The 20,759-nt window shown below is 37.1% G+C and overlaps 2 protein-coding genes across 2 annotated transcripts; one reads left to right on the top strand and one right to left on the bottom strand.

Annotated features, from left to right (window-relative positions):
• The first annotated feature begins 9,672 nt into the window (after positions 1-9,672).
• Positions 9,673-13,370, top strand: LOC120539716. The gene is made up of 8 exons (XM_039770099.1): positions 9,673-9,967; positions 10,243-10,368; positions 10,549-10,820; positions 11,021-11,209; positions 11,756-11,827; positions 12,314-12,400; positions 12,759-12,810; positions 13,303-13,370. The coding sequence occupies exons 1-8, from the start codon at positions 9,772-9,774 to the stop codon at positions 13,368-13,370; spliced, it is 1,062 nt and encodes a 353-aa protein (XP_039626033.1). The 5' UTR covers positions 9,673-9,771.
• Positions 13,371-17,314: 3,944 nt separating this feature from the next.
• Positions 17,315-20,224, bottom strand: LOC120539739. Its single transcript, XM_039770121.1, has 4 exons — positions 19,868-20,224; positions 19,054-19,289; positions 18,411-18,595; positions 17,315-18,194 (listed from the first exon to the last, which is right to left on the bottom strand). The coding sequence occupies exons 1-4, from the start codon at positions 20,145-20,147 to the stop codon at positions 17,435-17,437; spliced, it is 1,461 nt and encodes a 486-aa protein (XP_039626055.1). The 5' UTR covers positions 20,148-20,224; the 3' UTR covers positions 17,315-17,434.
• Between the last annotated feature and the right edge of the window lie 535 nt (positions 20,225-20,759).

The raw sequence follows: 20,759 nt of genomic DNA, 5'->3' as shown, positions 1-20,759 counted from the left end.
GTGTTTTCATTTAAGGCTGCAAAGCAAAATATTTCAAAGGGGGTGATATTTTTCTATACCCACTATATATATATATATATATATATATATATATATATATATATATATATATATATAGTCACACACGTGCGCTTAGAAAGCAGCCAACAAGTCCTAAGGTAAGTGATGTTTCGTGAGATAAAGGGTTGATTATAAGTACTAATGTCTCTCTCACTCCATTTACAGAAACAAAGAAGAAAAACAATAATTCACTGACCATATTTCCTGGTTCTCAAAATGCCCACAATCCCATAATCCAATCCATAGATGACATCACTGCCGGCACCACCATAACGACGTCACATCCGACCATCCTTAATGAAGTCACTTCCAGCTCCTCCATAAAGATGTCACTTCCAGCCATCCCTGATGACATCCCTTCCAGAGCCATTTCCATGATGTCACTGATGTCAGTTTTTGTCATTTCCTGCCACCATTTTCTGCTATAAGAATGATTGTACCTGTTTGGTTGAATGCCTCATATTTTGATTATCGTAAACACCATAAAGTACTACTCAAGGAGTGATCTGGAAATTCTCATCACCTTGTCCTATATTGAAAGCAATACAACAATGTATTACAGTGATCCCTTGCTAAAGCGCGCTTCGACTTTCGCGGCTTCACTCTATCGCGGATTTTAAATGTAAGCACATCTAAACATATATCACAGATTTTTCGCTGGTTCGCGGATTTCTGCGGACAATGGGTCTTTAATTTATGGTACATGCTTCCTCAGTTTGTTTGCCCAGTTGATTTCATACAAGGGACGCTATTGGCGGAAGGCTTAGAAGCTACCCAATCAGAGCACGTATTACATATTAACTAAAACTCCTCAATGCTATAAGATATGCTTCCCGCGCGGTGCTTGTTTGCTTCTCTCTGTCTTTCTCACTCTCTCTGCCTGACGGGGGGTGTGAGCAGAGGGGCTGTTTGCACAGAGGACACGGACGCTCCTCTACAAAATGCCGCTTTATCGCGGTGCTTCTGTATACTTAAAAGCAGGTATTGATTTTTTGATTGTTTGCTTTTCTTAGCGAGCTCTCTCTGACATTCTCTGCTCCTGACGGCGCTCCTTTGAAGATAAGATATGTTTGCTTTCTTTTAATTGTGAGAAAGAACTGTCATCTCTGTCTTGTCATGGAGCACAGTTTAAACTTTTGACTAAAGGGTGTTATTTCATGTCTAGAGGGCTCTAATAATGTTAACAGGGTGGGAGAGTTTATAAGGGCTTAAAATATATAAAAATAACCATACAAACATATGGTTTCTACTTCGCGGATTTTCACCTATCGTGGGGGGTTCTGGAACACTACTCCCGCGATCGAGGAGGGATTACTGTATTTAATGTTTTACCTTTAATTGTTTTTTCAAAGTATACAGTATTTATTTCTATAGCACGTTTTCATACAAATGATGTAGCTCAAAGTGCTTTATAAAATGAAGAAAGAATATATATATATACTATATATATATATATATATATATATATATATATATATATATATATATATATGTGTATATATGAAAATAAGATTAGGCAATGCTAAGTAACAAAGAATAAAGTAAGGTCCGATGGCCGGGAGGCAAAAAAAACTCCAGAGGATTGGAGAAAAAACAAAAAACTAAATCTGCAGGGGTTCCATGGCCACAAGACCACCCAGCTTCCCATGGGCATTCTACCTAACATCAATGATCTCAGTTAGTCCTTTCAGGCTTCACATGGAAGAATAAGATGATGATGGTTATGTGGACATCTGCCCTTCAATCCATCAATGTAGGGACTGCATGGTGCCCTGATTAGGTGGTAGAAATACTTATTAAACATTTAGGCACTGAAGACACAAAATGATTAAGCTTTGCAATCCTCTGTCCTGCAAGTCTTTACCTGCACAAATGTATGGCGTCTTCATTACTGTATTTTGCACTTCATAATGTGCCACATGTTCTCAATCTAAGACTGAGCAGGACAACAGACAGGCCAATTGAGTACCTATGCTCTCTGCTTATTCAACCATTCACCTCTTATCCTGCCCATTTCTGATTGACATCATTACATATTAATTTCCATTTCATTATATTTAAAGAGTTGAGAGTTCAACTGTCTCTTTGTTTTCTCTGAATTGCCCCACTGGGAGTTATCACATCAGGCTTTCCCATCAAGTTTCTCAGTGGGGATGCTCGTATTTCTTGTCTGTTCCATTGAATGTCAATACAGCATATGTAGCCGGCTTTTTTTCTCAGATCACACTTATCTGTAGTCCATTGTATTGGCTGATATTACAAAAATGGCATTAGTTTTGCAGTGGATCTGATAATGTAACATTTATTTCCAGATACCTGTTGTTATTCTCTATACGGCCAAAATTTCTGGTGCTGCAGCCGTGCATTGTTAACAGGTTTAACAAATAAAGCACATAGCCTGACAGTTTCCATTGGCAGTAGAATGTGTCATACTGAAGACCTCAGTGACTGTAAAAGTCGCCACTGGATGCCAACTTTGACAAAAGTCAGTATATGAAATTTCTGCACTTCTACATTCATCCTGTTCAACTGTATGTGATATTATTATGAAGTGGAAGTGACAAGGAGGAACAACTTCTCTGCCATGAAGATGTCAGTCAGTTTCCAACCCACTATATCCTAACACAGGGTCACGTGGGTCTGCTGGAGCCAATCCCAGCCAACACAGGGCACAAGGCAGGAACAAATCCCGGGCCGGGCGCCATCCTACCGCAGGACACACACACACACAGCAGGGACAATTTAGGTTCGCCAATGCACCTAAACTGCATGTCTTTGGACTGTGGGAGGAAACCCACGCAGACACGGGGAGAAAATGCAAACTCCATGCAGGGAGGACCCCAGGAAGCGAACCCAGGTCTCCTTACTGCGAGGCAGCAGTGGTACCACTGTGCCACCGTGCTGCCCGCAATGAAGATGCAAACCACACACACAGAGTAGGGCTGGCAAGTGCTGAACCACATTGTACATACAAATGGCCTATCTTCTATGGCACCACTCACAACAGAGTTCTAAACTGCCTCTGGAAGCAACATCACCATAAGAGCTGTGTGTCAGGAGCTTCATGAATTGAGTTTCCATAGCCAAGCACATGCACGCAAACCAAAGATCACTATGCACACAAGCGTTGGCTGGAGTGGTGGAAAGCACACCACCACCACCATTGGACTCTGGAGCAGTGGAAACTATTCTTTTGAGTGATGAATCAAACTTTGTTATTTGGCAGATGCCAGGGCAACACTGTCTTTTGGACTAATTAGTACCTACTGTAAAGTTGTTAAAGGAGGGCCAATGATCTGGGGTTTAGGGCTTGGCCCCTTGGCTCCAGTGAAGGGTACTCTTAAAGCTACAGCATACAAAGTCATTTTAGACAATTGTGCTCTTCCAATTTGGTGGTAACAGTTTGTGAAGGTCCTTCCTGTCCCATCATTACTGTGCCCCGGTGCACAAATCCAGGTCCATAAAGACATTGTGGAACTCGAGTGGCCTGCACATGTCCATGACCTCAACCATACTGAACACCTTTGGGATGAATTGAAGTGTAAAATCTTTACTTCCAACATTAGTACCTGACCCCACATACAGTGCATCCGGAAAGTATTCACAGCGCATCACTTTTTCCACATTTTGTTATGTTACAGCCTTATTCCAAAATGGATTAAATTCATTTCTTTCCTTAGAATTCTACACACAACCACCCATAATGACAATGTGAAAAAAGTTTACTTGAGGTTTTTGCAAATTTATTAAAAATAAAAAAATTGAGAAATCACATGTACATAAGTATTCACAGCCTTTGCCATGAAGCTCCAAATTGAGCTTGGGTGTATCCTGTTTCCCCTGATCATCCTTGAGATGTTTCTGCAGCTTAATTGGAGTCCACCTGTGGTAAATTCAGTTGATGTGACATGATTTGGAAAGGCACACACCTGTCTATAGAAGGTCCCACAGTTGACAGTTCATGTCAGAGCACAAACCAAGCATGAAGTCAAAGGAATTGTCTGTCGACCTCCGAGACAGGATTGTTTCGAGGCACAAATCAAGGTTACAGAAAAATTTCTGCTGCCTTGAAGGTCCTCATCATCCGTAAGTGGAAGAAGTTCGAAACCACCAGGATTCTTCCTAGAGCTGGCCGGCCATCTAAACTGAGCAATTGGGGGAGAAGGTCCTTAGTCAGGGAAGTGACCAAGAACCCAATGGTCACTCTGTCAGAGCTCCAGAGGTCCTCTGTGGAGTGAGGAGAACCTTCCAGAAGGACAACCATCTCTGCAGCAATCCACCAATCAGGCCTGTATGGTAGACTGGCCAGACGGAAGCCACTCCTTAGTAAAAGGCACATGGCAGCCCGCCTGGAGTTTGCCAAAAGGCACCTGAAGGACTCTCAGACCATGAGAAACAAAATACTCTGGTCTGATGAGACAAAGATTGAACTTTTTGGTGTGAATGCCAGGCGTCACGTTTGGAAGAAGCCAGGCACCACTCATCACCAGGCCAATACCATCCCTACAGTGAATCATGGTGGTGGCAGCATCATGCTGTGGGGATGTTTTTCAGCGGCAGGAACTGGGAGACTAGTCAGGATAAAGGGAAAGATGACTGCAGCAATGTACAGAGACATCCTGGATGAAAACCTGCTCCAGAGCGATCTTGACCTCAGACTGGGGCGACGGGTCATCTTTCTGCAGGACAACGACCCTAAGCACACAGCCAAGATATCAAAGGAGTGGCTTCAGGACAACTCTGTGAATGTCCTTGAGTGGCCCAGCCAGAGTCCAAACTTGAATCTGATTGAACATCGCTGGAGAGATCTTAAAATGGCTGTGCACCGACGCTTCCCATCCAACCTGATGGAGCTTGAGAGGTTCTGCAAAGAGGAATGGGTGAAACTGGCCAAGGATAGGTGTGCCAAGCTTGTGGCATCATATTCAAAAAGACTTGAGGCTGTAATTGGTGCCAAAGGTGCATCGACAAGGCTGTGAATACTTATGTACATGGGATTTGTCAGTTTTTTTATTTTTAATAAATTTGCAAAAACCTCAAGTAAACTTTTTTCACGTTGTCATTATGGGGTGTTGTGTGTAGAATTCTGAGGAAAGAAATGAATTTAATCCATTTTGGAATAAGGCTGTAATAACAAAATGTGGAAAAAGTGATGCGCTGTGAATACTTTCCGGATGCACTGTATGCTCTTTTGGCTGAATGGTCACAAATTTCTACAGACACGGTCCAAAATGTTGTGGACAGCGTTCCTAGAAGAGTGGAGGTGATGCCTCCTTCTAGGCAGTTGTGCTTTTGAGGTCTAGGTGACCAGAAGGGGCTTAGTCAGTTGCTCCCACTGGAAGGTTTCTCAGTACTGTGGAGTAAAAGGAAGACAATACAGTTAGCTGCAGTGCCCCATCTCTTTCCGGAGTGGAACTACATACCTGGGAGGAATGTGGAAGGTGACCATCTGATGTGTATATGTGACAACCGTTACTCTTCCCGATCATCTTCCAAAGTCGCTTGCTGTGTCCTTTTCCATGATCCCCCCCATCTTCTGTAAGGTGTAAGACGCTAGAGGTTGCTGTCTCCACTTTCAACCCAACAGACAGACACACTGAACTCAGGGTAAAATCACCAGGAATGTACTGTATTTAATTGTTCTTCTTGTTTTCATAGTGCCCCAAAGCACCTCCGCCACCTTAAACAGGCAAGTCATAATAGTAATTGCAATAAATCAACACAAATCTCTCCTCTACACCTCCCAGCAAGATCTGTCCTACTACCTCCCAACTTCAGCTAGCTAACTGGGTCTTCAGTTGTCTTTTATATAGTCCTTCTTTCTTTCCGTTCTTCCATCCTCATGACTTGCCAGCACTTCTGGGTCAGATGGAGTTACTTGTGGTTTTCTTCAGCCCAGAAGTACTTTGGGGCTTCTGTCCCTGTGAGTTGGGAGTACTTCTGGGCTATACAGAAAAAAATCCCCAGATCTTCCTGCAGCTTCTCCTGGCGGCACCCACAGTACCAAGCAGGGCTGTGATGCCAAACTACAGATCCCATGATGGCCTGGGGCACCACTATGCTGCAGGGAACTCACCATGTGGTGTCTTAGTGGAGGCAGTGTCCCTCAGTAGCTGCCTTCCCCCATCCGTCAGAAACGTTGTATTCATGCATTGCATCAGAAGTCTCTGCCTTTCTTCTTGACCTTACCCAGACATTGAAAGTGTTACACAAATGTTACAGAGCTTCAATGAATGCAGAGTGCAGCATACCTGTGTGACTTCAATCATCCATTCAGCCCCACCTATTTTCAGGGTAATATGGTGACTACTGCAATACAACACAAAAGGGTTAGGTAAGCCCCAGGTAGACTTCCCTACATTATCTGTGAAAAGAGGCCTACGTACTGTACAACATAATGGGCCTTCCTGTGTACCTAATGTTAACTGTGATTGTCCACTTGTTAAGGTTCTGTAATCTATTCTCAGTTCCAGTTGTTATAAGGTCACAGGCTGAAGGATTCAAGAATAAAAAGAAACTGCTACAAATCCTTCTTCATTCCAATGGCTTTCAATCTTTTAAAAAAGTTCAACTTTACTTCCACAGACTTAAACTGGGAGAGTGAACTGTTATCATTTAAATCAATCTTTAGTCAAATCTAAATGTTGACTTAATTTTAATGTATAGCTAGGGGATTTTGCTCGCCAACCCCTTTCCCCCCTAGCCAGCGCCACACGCCGTTGTGAAGAATGTGGCTGAATGCATACCTAGGAGACTCGGTCGCTCCTCTAAAACCCCTCTTAAACGGTGATACAATGGGAAACAAATAACAGTTGGTTTTTTTTACCTCCTCTTTGCTCGATCAGCCGCGTGCTCTGCATTTTGTGCGGCGCTTCGAATGTTTAAAAGCCTGTACAGCGCCTAGACTTTTGTCCTCAAACACCATGCAATCACTTTTCGCTGTTCCGCTATTTCACAGAGTACTATTTTCCATTTGCTTGTGCTAATGGGATCTTTATTAACCTTTTTTTGAGACTTTCGAATTTTCCTACTTCCATTATCTCTAACCTGCTCTGCATGTGTATCACAGGACTTGCTTCCAAAGGTTGTAAGTATGACGTGACTTGCCTGTCTCGTGGGACGTAAAAGTGTCTCTCTGTCTCTCTTCAAAAGATCACGTCTCGTCGCCAGAATAAAGTCTTGTCCCAAGTTTTTTTTCATAATAGAGAGATATGTTTGAACTTAAAATTTTACAGTAAGTGTTTGCTGCTATATTACATTTATTTGTAATAAGTTTATGTTCTATGTGATGTGTTTTTAGTATTATGTTGGGGTGTCTCCGTAAAACATTTACATTTACTTATTTGGCTGACACCTTTATCTAAGTAGACTTGTAACATTTATGATATGCTTGTTTCCCTTTCTTTTGGTTTTTCAATCAGAGCACAGGCAGGTCCAGTGACTTGTTCATGGTCACACAGTGGTGTCAGTCGTGGGATTTGAACCCACAACCTCAGGGTTTGAACTCCAAAGCCTTAACCGCTACACCAAGCATAATTATTGAGACTATAAAAGTCAAATTAAACAGCTATAAAATGAAAATATTCTCTAGTGATAGACAAGAATTTAAATAGCAACAAATGGTTCAGGTCATAATTAAAAGCAAGTGAACAGAGTGCAGTGAAAACTTACTTACATGTCTAACATGTCTTATCAACACTAAACATCACCAGCGTCTTTTATGTGTCCACTCCTCATCTAATATGAATGTTTTTATTCACCCATATTGATACAGTGCTATTGTTAATTTTTATAACTCTAAAAAAGGAAATACACTTTTTCATACTTTTATAATGAATAAATACATAGTATGTTTAAAAATAACAAAAGTGAAAGATGTAGGAACAATGTTTCTCAAAATAAAAAAAAAATATATATATATACAGTGCATCTGGAAAGTATTCACAGCTCATCACTTTTTCCACATTTTGTTATGTTACAGCCTTATTCCAAAATGGATTAAATTCATTTTTTTTCCTCAGAATTTTCATAATGATGATTATAGTCATGATTATTTTACTTTGATCTCCTGAAAATGGGGGCTCATACAATGTTTTTGTTAGACCCCTTAAATAAAAACTGTAAGTCTACACTTCAATCACATCTTAATTGTTTTATTTCAAATTTCATGACGTCTTCTCTTGATTGTAGACTTCGGCCATGATAGGCCTAGCTCCCAGAAGGTGATCTTGGTTTGACTAAATGTCATGAAGGGGTTCTTCTTCACCAAAGACAGACTTCTGCAATCGTCCAGCACAGTTGTCTTCTGTGGTTGTCCAGGCCTTCTGGTGTTGCTGAGTTCACCAGTGTGCTCCTTCTCTTTAAGTATGTACCAGATGGTTGATTTGACCACTAGTGGTGTTTCTATTGTCTCTCAGGTGGGTTTGTTTTGTTTTCTCTTCCCAATGATGGCCTTTTTTACTTGCATGGACAGCTTTAGATAGATAGATAGATAGATAGATAGATAGATAGATAGATAGATAGATAGATAGATAGATAGATAGATAGATATGAAAGGCACTATATGATAGATAGATAGATAGATAGATAGATAGATAGATAGATAGATAGATATGAAAGGCACTATATGATAGATAGATAGATAGATAGATAGATAGATAGATAGATAGTGAACAGCACTATAATAGATAGATAGATAGATAGATAGATAGATAGATAGATAGATAGATAGATAGATAGATAGATAGATAGATAGATACTTTATTAATTCCAAGGTGAAATTCACAGCAATAGCTTCCAAGTGAAAATTCCAAACTTGGAATCAACTACAGACCTTCTACCTGCTTAATAGTTTATTTCATTAACTTTAAAATTAACATTAACTTGAGGGACCTGCTCACACGTATGGCAAGCCAAATTATCATTCAGAGATATCATTAAAACATTTAAAGATATCTCTAAATCTTTAAAGATATCTCTAAATATTTCCAGATATCTTTAAATCATTTGAGATATCTCTTAATCATTTGAAGATATCTATAAATGACTTCAAGATATCTTTAAATGATTTGCAGATATCTTTAAATGAATTACAGATATCTTTAAATAACTTCCTCTTTATTTAAAGATATCTTTAAATGAATTACAGATATCTTTAAATCACTTCCTCTTTATTTAAAAGTTGTACTCATTATTCAAAAATCACATCACTTCCTGTGAAAGGCTTCCGTTAATCGTTCGTGTATTATAGAATTACAAATATACTTGCATTTCTGTTTTCCAACGTGCGAGTAGTGCAGTGTCACAATCACGCCCCAGAGGTAATGCTCAACATTCATTTTATAGTAATTTTTCAGAGTTTTAATCATATATAGCACCGTTTCACACAAAATATCAATGGCAGCTGCGCGTTTGGGTTTCTTAGTTCGAATAAAGGCGGTCGTTTCCAGTCCGACTCCTCGATATTTTACCTTTTTATTCTGGCGTTAGGATTTTTTTCCATATTTTTTGTCCATGTGTGTAAAATATGAAATATGAGAACGATTGTTTGCGCCGTTTATGTTTGCTGTGCATAAGTTTCTCAGCGCTTGTTATTTACTTATTTATATGAAAGTCAATTTCGACATGTTCATCATGCGGCTTTCCAACGTAGACGACATTTAGATAAATGTGTGCTTATGTGTACTGTTTAGCTTTCCTTTTGCAGATCACATGTCAAGAGAGAGGGGTGAAGTCCAGCGAGTGTTAGCCCAGGCGCTGACATTCGTACATCAAGCAGAAGAAGAACTTGGAGCAGACATGGAAGGGCAGAACTCGGCTGCAGATTCTGAAGCGGCCGCATTTGTTCGCGAAACTAGAGCCTTATTTCAAAGACGTTCAACTGCAGAGACGAATCACAGAAGAGGAGGTGATGACTAAATAACTTCCAAGTCGTGATACGGAATAATTCACTTCATAATTAAAAATTGCCCGTTTATCACGATTAATTCATGATGGAACCTTATATCCACTTTCCTTTGCAAGTTTGTCAGTCAGTCAGTCGGTCATTACACAACCCGCTATATCGTAACACAGGGTCACGGGGGTTGTGTATTTTAATTATAATAAGCGCATACTAACAAACATGTGATGTATTAGTGTTAAACTAATTCGTGAAACATAACCTCCCACTGTATTTTATAGGCAGAAAATATAAAGGACGGGTTAGAGGCGATATTTGGAAAAGTAACTTGTTTCTGTTACAAAAACACAATGAAGACTTTGTCCCTCCACCATTAGAAATGGCCAGGTTGACAAGAAATGGTTTAGGTTAGTAATTTTAATTTATAGTATAGGTGTCTATATTTTGGCAGGTAAAGTATAAATTGTATTAATTATGAAGTGATTTCAACATCTGTAATTACACAGTCTATAACTAAAATCTCAAAAGTGTTGTAAAATGTAATATTACAAAGAAATGGCTGTAGTTAACAATTTTAAATATTGCAGGTGTTCCTAAACATGAACAGCCTGGTTCTACTGAAAGATATGGCTCAAAGTCAATAATTCAAAGGAAATGGAATTTTTCTCGTTTTGAGAAGTTTGTACAGGATAGCTTTCCTGAAGCACCATTGCATTTGACCGGCTTCACCTTTGCAAAAGCAGAAAAAGGCAGACGTCTTAAAAAACTTGCTGCAACAACAATACATGATTTAGAATTGGAAATTGGAAAAGGGAAGATTTTTGTAGTTCCTGGACGAGATCTACCTCTACCAGTTCAGGTTTGTTTTGTAAGCAAACTTGTATTATAAATTAATATTGATAATATAAGTGTGAATATTTTTTTATTTGTTTCATTTTCACAGTACCATTTTGCAAAAGAAATCAACAGGCATCTATCTATCACATATAGTGCCTATTTATCCACAAACATGTACATGCATTATATAGCTGCTAGCATAATTTTTATATTGTCATACAGCTGACAGAAGCAGGAATGTCCTCAGTTACTTTTGCTGACAGACCTGAAACCAACTTGCAAAATGAAGGTCAGACCCAATTAGAAGAAGTGCATGATGCTTTGAGCTCAGAAATTCATCATGTAGGGAACAACCAGGAGAGGCTAAATGTCAATGTACAGACTATAGAAGACAGTCATCCCCAACATGAGGTAAGGGTATATTTCACAGTACTTCTTTAAGAAGTTGATAAAGTGTGCCAGCAGCTGGCAGGAGTTTACCAGGCAAAGGCACCACTAAAATGAAATATGGTGGGTGTTTGCAGTTGAATGTACTTTGACAGTAGGAGTGGTCCCAATCTGTATATACTTATAATGTATAGATGTCTTGTACAGCATTAGAGGGGGTCATTTGCAAAAGGAAGCAAAGGTTGTGGCCTAGTGCCGGCCCAGCCCCTGGAAACTACCTGCTAGTCAGGGCCACCTCATAAGTTGCATACATTTCTCTATACTGTAATACCAAGATTCATTATTTAAAATTCTAAGATTAATAAGAGGATATCTCTTGTATGTTTGTTAGATAGAGAATGCAAGTGTGGTTTATGTATTCTTTACAGATGAAGCATTACAATGTGAATGTTATACTGTATTGCAATTACTTAAAATGTGTTTTTACTATACCTAGACTGCATTTTTTCTAAAATTGTATTTAGTAAAGCAAAAATGTATTTTAGGGTTATATACACTATTTATTTTTAGACTCCTGTCTTAGATGTTGAAGTTAGAGAAGAGTCAGTTCAGAGAGTAGCAGATGTTACAAACCAACCAGAGGTATGCAAACATTTTCACATTTTTGTTTAAATATAAAAGAATATGATAAAAACATAGTGCCTGTTTGTTTGTATTACAGAATTGTACAAATTTACCAATCTAAAGCAAGTTTAATTTGAAAATCACTTGTGTATAAATAGAAAAAATGTGTACATTTTCACATTGTGTTCCAATGTAAACCTTAATGTAAAAATAGAGAGAAATTTCAGGATTCTTTAACCTGATATTAATTAAAAACATCCTTTTAATAACACCATAGGATTAGGTTTTACAGTAGGAGCTGCAATTCTGAAACCAAAGACAAAATACTGTACTGTAGTTCTAGCAAGAGGTATATATCTTTAAGCTCATAAATTCTGGTACAGATATAAAACCTCTATGGTTTCCAGCATTTAGTTTCTTATTAATCTTTATTTAAGTTTATAAGTACAAGGATTTATTAATAAACCATTCTACTTTAGGTAAAATTTGGGGTTTACTTTTTAGTTTCAGTTGTTATCTCTGACTACTGAGGCAGCAACAGCAACACCACCACCTTCTCCTTTTGCATATGTAAATACTGGGACTCCAACAGTACGTATCAAAGTTCATCTTTTCTTTGTCACATTCTGTTCTTGTCTACTGCAGTGTTTTCTAGTGCACCAGGATAAACTAAATGGTCTTTTATAAAAGAGAAGAAAAAACTATATTTATTAAATGATGTGTTTTTTTTAGCATATTCATTTTTTGTTAAGGAGAGTTATACATTCTTTTAACTCATTGTGTAGTAAATTTACTAAAACAAAGAATTATGAGAGGGGTGTAGGGTGCAGTTTGGAGGTTAGTTTTCCATCAGAGCTGTGGTTATTAAATAATAATTAATACTGTGCTTCTTGTGTGGTCTGCATTTTCAGTTTATTTATTTATTTATTTGTTTATTTATTTTTGTAAGATCCAAATACACCAGTCACATTCTGAGGAAAAGGAGTTGGATCTTAAACAAGGTAATATTACCATTCACTCAAAATGTTTTAGCTCTTGAGTGATAAAAGAAAGAAGAAAAAGGTAGTATAGCAAATAATACAAATGTATTCTAAGACCTTAGTTTATACTATTTTTCTGTTAGGGTAAACTGAATCTGTTTCCCTCACAAAAAACTTTAGTTGACTTCTCATTTTTATAATAATAATTTTAAAGTAACAGCAATTTCAGCATATTGCTAGATATATTATTTTGGCTTCAGTTCCACCTCAACAAATGACCTTTAAGAATACCTTTAGAGCAGGTTTCAAAGTTCTAATTACAAACCTTGAAAGATACCTATGCTACGCCATGTTCTGTCATCTTACCACTTCCTACTGATCTGATGATACTGTTACATTGTTATACAACTCAGAACTTTTTCTAGCCAGTCTTCAAATAATACAAGATATGAGGTAAAAAATAAACAGCTTTTTTTGAGATGCACTTTTCACATTGTTTTTAATGTGTTGAAGGTTTTTCTGAATTGGAATTGCTTGTTGAAGATGAAATTTGTATCAGCATAAGAAGAGAAAAATCTTAGAAGATGTTCAAGCAATCTATAGTAAAACTGACATTCTGAACAAACGTTTACGTGTAAAGTTTATGGATGAGGAGGGTGATGACTTTGGAGGCTTAACAAAAGACCTTTTCTCTTCCTTTTGGAATAAGGCTTTTACTGAATGGTTTAAAGGGGAAGATGCCCTTGTTCCTTGTCTTCCTATAAACCAGTTCTCTGAAGCTCCTGGCATATTCTCTGTTGTTGGCAAAGTACTGTCACATATGTGTCAGCTCATCCATTGTATACCACCTCGGTTCTGCAGGTCAACTCTGCTTTCCATTGTGTTTAATACCTCCACTATAGACAGTGGAATACTGTTAGATGATTTTTTGTTGCATGTAACAACAGCAGAGCGTAGCCTACTGTGGAAAGCTTTGAAAGATTTTACTGCAGTCAGTGCACCTGAAAAACAGGACCTGCTTAATTTTTTCAGTTCATGGCATGTATACTCTTCCTTCTACATCCAATTTTAAAAGTCAGCTGCTTTTAGTTGCACAAAATGAACTTATTATAAAGCCAATGTATTTGAATACATTCATTCGGCAATCAATACCACAAGTACACATGGCAATATTTTGGTCACAGCTAGACACAGACCTCATTTCTTATTTGTACTGGAAGGAGATGCCAACTGTAGATCGTGTTTTACAATGCCTTACTACATGTGAACCTGACTTAAGACCTGAAGAAGATGTAGTCTATTATTACCTCGTGACTTTATTAAGTCACTGTACCTAGATGACATGTGTAAATTTCTTCAGTTTGTAACTGGTTCCCCACTGTTACCATATGATGGGATTAAGGTATCTTTCAATAGACTAAGTGGCACACAACGTAGACCTATTGCACATACATGCAGCAATATAATAGAAATTCCTGTAACTTACACATCTGTGCAGGAATTTAGACGGGAAATGAGGTCTGTTTTGTATTCGGATGAAGCATTTACAATGACAATGTTGTAATTTTTTTTTTTTCTTAAATATAGTAACTATATAGTAATATAGTTCCAGGTGCCTGTTTCAGCAAACTGCAGTGCTGAAAGAAACAGACATAATATATACTTAGATTTCAGAAAGATTAAAAGGTTTTGAAAATCACACATTATTGTAATAATCTCAAATAAAAATGTCCAGTTTTTCATGTTTATTTGTTACACACATTGCTAAAATTACATATTTCAGAAACAACATTGTGTTGTTTAACTACAATTGTCATTATTACAATGTTGTTTCATAAAGTTGGAAGTCAAATATGTATAGTTTTTGCTGTTTGTATTACCCTCAAACAAACTGTATCTCTTTCAAACTGGAAGTGATATGTAATTTTTACAAGAATAATGTGAAGTTTTATGTATGATACAATTTATAATTGTTAATATTTTTGGTAAAGTGCTTAATAATATTGTTTTAAATCCAAATAAATTGGTATCTGACAACAATGCACAACATTATACTGAGTAATTTTTTGGAAAAAATGTTTGTTTTCTTCATGTCTGTCGGTGAATTAAAGTTCGTACTGCTGCCTGATAGCACCACACCATATTGAGTGGTAACTCTGAGCTGGCCTTGGGTGTGTGTGTGTGTGTGTGTGTGTGTGTGTGTGTGTGTGTGTGTGTGTGGGGCCCAGCCTGTAAAAGGCAGACATCCAATTCAAGTGTTGTTTCTATGTTGTTCTCATTTCTTCTGGTGGTACAATCAAATAACAAATTTAAATGCATTGCCTATGCAAGCTTGGATCCCCTGCATAACTGTGGAGTAGTTCACCCTTACCACTCAAATAAGATTCCCCCTCTTCCCTTCTGTGACCTCTCCCTCCTGCAGTTTTAACCTTAAACACCAACCTTCCTCCAGACTCAATAAACTCTTGTTGTAAAGTGGTTTTAAATCCGGTCATGGTGTCACAGACAACTTGCAGTAGCGCCAGGTGCAGCAGACTAGAAAAGTCTTTGGTGGGTTTTTGGATCCTTAAACTCTAGGGTGTGCAAGGAAGGGCCTTGTCTGTCTCCTTAGGTAAAAGGGTTAGAATGGCCCCATATGTTACTTATAGAAATGTTTTTGCTTTTCAAGCATTCTTTCCATGGTCACACTCTTGTTTCTGATGAGAAAGCTAGGTATCCTAGTCTACTGTTAGGAGGAGCTCCATACTGTATGCTTCTATCCACATCACCTCTCAGTTACATTGAATTTATTGTCGTAATTTACTTTCATTACCTGAGTTTTATTGTGCAGTTCAAAATGGAACATATTAAACTGAAAGACTACAGACATGCATCCTAACATTTTACATCATGAAAACTACGTAAACAGTTGAAGTTACCTACCTCAGACATGTGGTGAAAACAGCACCTCATCCAAAGCACTTTGCCTGTTAGATGCACATTTGTGTAGGCAACATCAATCTGTTATACAGGTCCTTCATTTATTTGGATCGGGCATGCAGACACAAGGCCCATGTTCTTCACCTATGTGGTGCCTTTCACAACACTACTGTAATATAAGCTAAGATCAGTGAAAATGGGTGGTTGCTGTGTGTCTTGGATTTCTGACAATAAATGGAGCACTATTTGAGGCTACATAACAGTGTGCAAGGTTAAATGTTTGGTAAGTGACACAGGGACTCTCTGAAGAACTCCCAGATTTCTTCCTGCTTACCCTATTGTAATACTCTGAGACTAACTGCTGAGATTCTTGTGTGGGTATGCCAGTGTGGGCTGTACAGGAGGCCTGGTGGATGACTTCTTTTAGTGAGGAATTGAGGAAGCATATGCAGCTTAATGTTAGCAAAACAGATGATGATGATGTACTACTAGAATTGACCAATTCCTTAATCCAAGAAGAAGGTGTATGTAACTGGACAAAATCTGTATTGGGCTGCAATCACTGAAACAATATACAAAATTGGCTAACTGTGTTTCCAAGGGTTGCTGAGGTCATTTGACATGAGTAGAATAAATCTGTATATGTTGCATGAATTTAAGGTACCAAGTGTGCTCTTTTAAAACAACAATTGTCAACAGACTGGATAAGTTAATCAATAAGACCAGTTCTGTTTTAGGACCAGGCCCTGGAGTGGTGGCTCTGAGGCTAGGGATCTGCACTGGCAATCAGAAGGTTGCCAGTTTGAATCCCATAAATGCCAAAAGCGGCTCTGCTTTGTTGGGCCCTTGAGCAAGGCCCTTAACCTGCACTTGCTGAGCGCTTTGAGTTGTGAGAAAAGCACTATATAAATGCAAAGAATTATAAGCTGCTGGCTATCAGGAACAGTGCCTCATACCTGCTGATACCCTGGCAACCTGTGGATCACCTTTAATTCTTGGCTCTTCTACTGTGGTGCAGTGAGTGCTATTGGATATCTTTCTTTTTTACTATTTACCATTACATGTTAAAACATATACCTTGAATGGACAATTTGTTTTCTGACATTTTAGTAGGTTAATGTTACATTTAGTATGGTCAAGTTAATATTTTTTTGCTCTCGGTCTAGTATTTAATATGACTAATAACTATTCTAAAGTAACATTTTCTTTTGCACAGTTCATAGTTTAAATTTTCCAATCCCTTCTGTTACATACTGTTTAACTCAAATTTCTTTTGTCTATTTAAAGTGTTTGCTGAATGTTTTTTTTTTATTTTTAACATTTACCTTTCCTTGATTTTATTTTTTCTATGACTCTGAAATTACATTCTGCCCTACTGTCCACTGTACCTAAACATCAGACATTTTCACAATTCTTTTGCAATTTAGAAACTGAAAGTAAAGTTGATTTTTTTAATGCTTGTGCATGTGTATTTTAAGGCAGTATTTTACAGCATCAGAAAATATAAGACATACAGTACATTCAATTAAAGATACAGTCAAAGAAAGAGACTGTTTACTAAGCATAATTGTAAACCTATTATATTTACTGCCAGCACAATAAAAAACATAGAAAATTATAAAAAAAATGGAACATGAAATTATATGTTTAGGGTTCTTCCAATAATACTAAAACTGAAAATGAAATCATGGTTGACAACTCTCTTAATTCTTTTTCCAATATGATGTTAAGCTGATGATGCAGTGCTGTCTGCATTAGATTGTAAAAGCTGAACAACACAACGGACACATCGAGAATAGTTATCCTGTAATCCATCTCCATGCTGAAATTCAGCAGAAAGCATTTCCATCTGCTGATTAGTTAAATTTAATGTGTTGGATGACTCTTCTTCCTCAGTCACATCAGAAGAAATTAAAGCTGGCCCCCCAATTCTTTGTAAGTTTTCTAATAAAAGCTGTTCAATAGTAGCATCTGATGGAGCAGAATTTGTGATGAGAAGCCCATCTGACCAAATCTGTTCTGGTGTTCGGTTTCCTTCTGTTCTAATTCTGTGCATATTCCAACCATTTCTAAATAGTTCAAGTCGTTTGTTAATTTCATTAAGGTACACTAAATGAAGACATGCTATGTGTACATTATTGTCTGGATTCAGAATACGAAGATCCTCCATTTCATAGAATTCCTTGTAAAATGGTTCAATGACCTGTGAGAATACGTCTTTCCAAAGCCTTTCAATTCTTTGGTTGTGTACTGATTGTCCAGTAATATGGCTACCACGCTGCAGTCCTCTCAGGATATTCATGAGTAGTGCTACTTGAGTATTTTCTCCTCCATGATCTGATCTTACTCGAGATGGTAAGCCATACTTCACAACAGCCTTGCAAAAAACTTTTAAAACTGTGAATGATTTGTTATCCAATGCACAATTTAAATATGGAATAAGACGCGAGAATCCATCAATACATCCATGAACAGTAAATCCCCATCTACAAAAAAAAATATTTAAAGGAAACCAGAACATAAATTATATATCCTAAATATTTTTTGATCAGAAAATTGATATTCTATTACTTTTCTCAAATGAATGAGATTACAATAAACTGGCTTACCTTGCTCAGATCAAATTCAGTAATAAATAATGCAGGTAACTAAAAGTGTTAGAGCTACCTAATATACCATACAGCTGTACAAGAATGAATTACCTTATCAACTTCATGTGGCTGTCCATGTGCCAGAGACTGTTTGGGGATGCAACTCGGTATGATCTTCTTTGGATTACCTGGGCCCATCTTCCTGCAGTACTCATAGGGTCAATTCTCATTAAAGAGCTGCGTATTCTTTTTCTTTGTACAATTAATCCCTTTGCTCTAAGATATCCACTGATCATCTGTTAGGAATTCATACAGCAGGAATGTTTTAGTAAGCTAAAGTACACTAATATGTTGGTTTGTGTGTGTGTGTGCACACGTGTGTGTGAGTGTATAATCACAGGATTAATTAATGAAAGGCTTCTTCTAACTTTTTAAAGTTCTGCATTAAAATACCACCTCAAACAAACTTAATAAGTGATTGCAGAGAAGCAGAGGTCACTGGGGCAGAACTACAGTAGGTTAAAGAAAGGAAGAGAAACTGAACCCAAGCCAATGAAAGAGTAGAGCTAAACACATTTACCCATAATATTCCAAAAAAGATTAATGTAATATCCTTGGCCTTTGCATTGTGAGAAAAAAATATTTCTGCAGAGACAACACAAACATGGGGGAAACTTGTACACTCCACATTGTTACTACATATAAAATATGCAAATAAAAATAATTCAATTTCTAGAAGCAAAAAAAAACTTACCTCTGTCCCAGAATTTGGATATTGAGAATGGAGCAGTTTTACTTCATTATCAAGTTCATTGTCAGTAATGCCACTGAATTTACTGCGTGGGGACAGTCCTTCCTTTTTAAGTCTCTTGTAGATATATGACACAGAACAACCTAAGTGGTCAGCAATCTTCTGTCCAGTATATCCTCGTAAAATATAAATTTGAAGTTGTTCTCTAGTAATCAATATCTTTGGTAAACCATGGCCACCTGTGTGTTATATTGTTGTTTATTGCATAAACCTCACAACCATTATAATATTCATCTCTTTTTAAAATGAATATAGAAGATAAAATACCTCAATTTTGTGGTCTAGTTTTGACTGTTTAAACTCACAAATTGTAACTGACATATTTAAAGTTTAATGTGAAATGGATGTACAGTAAATATTACTAAAAACTTACATTTAATTTTGAGATTACATATAAAAACATATAAGGAAGAGTGAGGTAGACTGACTGTCACATCCCAAATAGTGATTTGGAATATTTTTTAAGATGAAGTAGGCTATTACCTTAGGTAATTAGTCATTCAAACCTAAGCTATTTACACATATAAAATCTTTTGGTGCCTTTGAATCAAAATTATTTCCACTTCCTTCACCACCTCTTGAGCAACATTCTCCTTGACTAGAAATTAAGAATAACTAAATATCCTGAATTTGCATTGTTTTATTTCCTTTTCTCAAGAGGGATACTTAGAACAAAATATTAAATTAGCTTTTGTTCCTCTATATATAGGACTTATGCAGTATACACATTCCATTCATTTATTTTAAGATAACATACCTTCTCGTCTGCGTTGAGTTGTAAAAGTACTACTGCTTGACTGAGAATCTTCCATATTTTCAAAGAAACTCAACAAATCCTCTAAAGAATGTGATATTTCTATACGAATGTTCTCTGGTATTTGTACTGAAATTCTGTCAAACTGTGTTTTGGTCATTTGAAGCAACCTCAAATTAGAATTGTTAATTTCCAAAGAGCCTTCTTCTGCATTTCGCTGAAAGGTTCTAAGGATATTTTTGACTTCCCTGAGAACAGAACGTGCTCCTGATGTTTCTGCCATGATTACTGGCTGCTAGAAAATAAATATGATCCAGAGATGTTGTTAGTTCAGCAGGAAGTGATGTAAACATATATTTAAATAAGGAGGAAGTGATTTAAAGATATCTGTAATTCATTTAAAGATATCTGTAATTCATTTAAAGATATCTGTAAATCATTTAAAGATATCTTTAAATACAAAGTGTTCATTTAAAGATATCTGTAAATCAATTAAAGATATCTTTAAATACGCAAGTTCTCATTTAAAGATATCAGTAACAACCTTGACTAAAATATTCTAAGCCAAAGTGACATTTGGAGATATCTGTAATTGATTTAAAGATATCTGTAATTGATTTGAAGATATCTGTAAATCATTTAAAGATATCTTTAATTGCTTTAAATCATAAAGATATCTTTAAAGGATTTACAGATATCTTAATTGCATTTAAAGATATCTTTAAAAGATTTAGAGATATCTTTAAATGTTTTTAAGATATCTTTAAATGATTTAAAGATATCTCTGAATGATAATTTGGCTTGCCATACACACGTGGCTACAGAACAACTTGTCAGTTAATTGTTCAAATACTTTTGAGCCCTTGAAAATGGGGGCACCCTTATAAAAATGGCT

This window comes from Polypterus senegalus, chromosome 11, assembly GCF_016835505.1.
Source record: "Polypterus senegalus isolate Bchr_013 chromosome 11, ASM1683550v1, whole genome shotgun sequence".
Taxonomy (NCBI): domain Eukaryota; kingdom Metazoa; phylum Chordata; class Cladistia; order Polypteriformes; family Polypteridae; genus Polypterus; species Polypterus senegalus.
The sequence above is the reverse complement of the archived record's forward strand: the minus strand, read 5'-3'. Positions and strand labels throughout refer to the sequence as shown.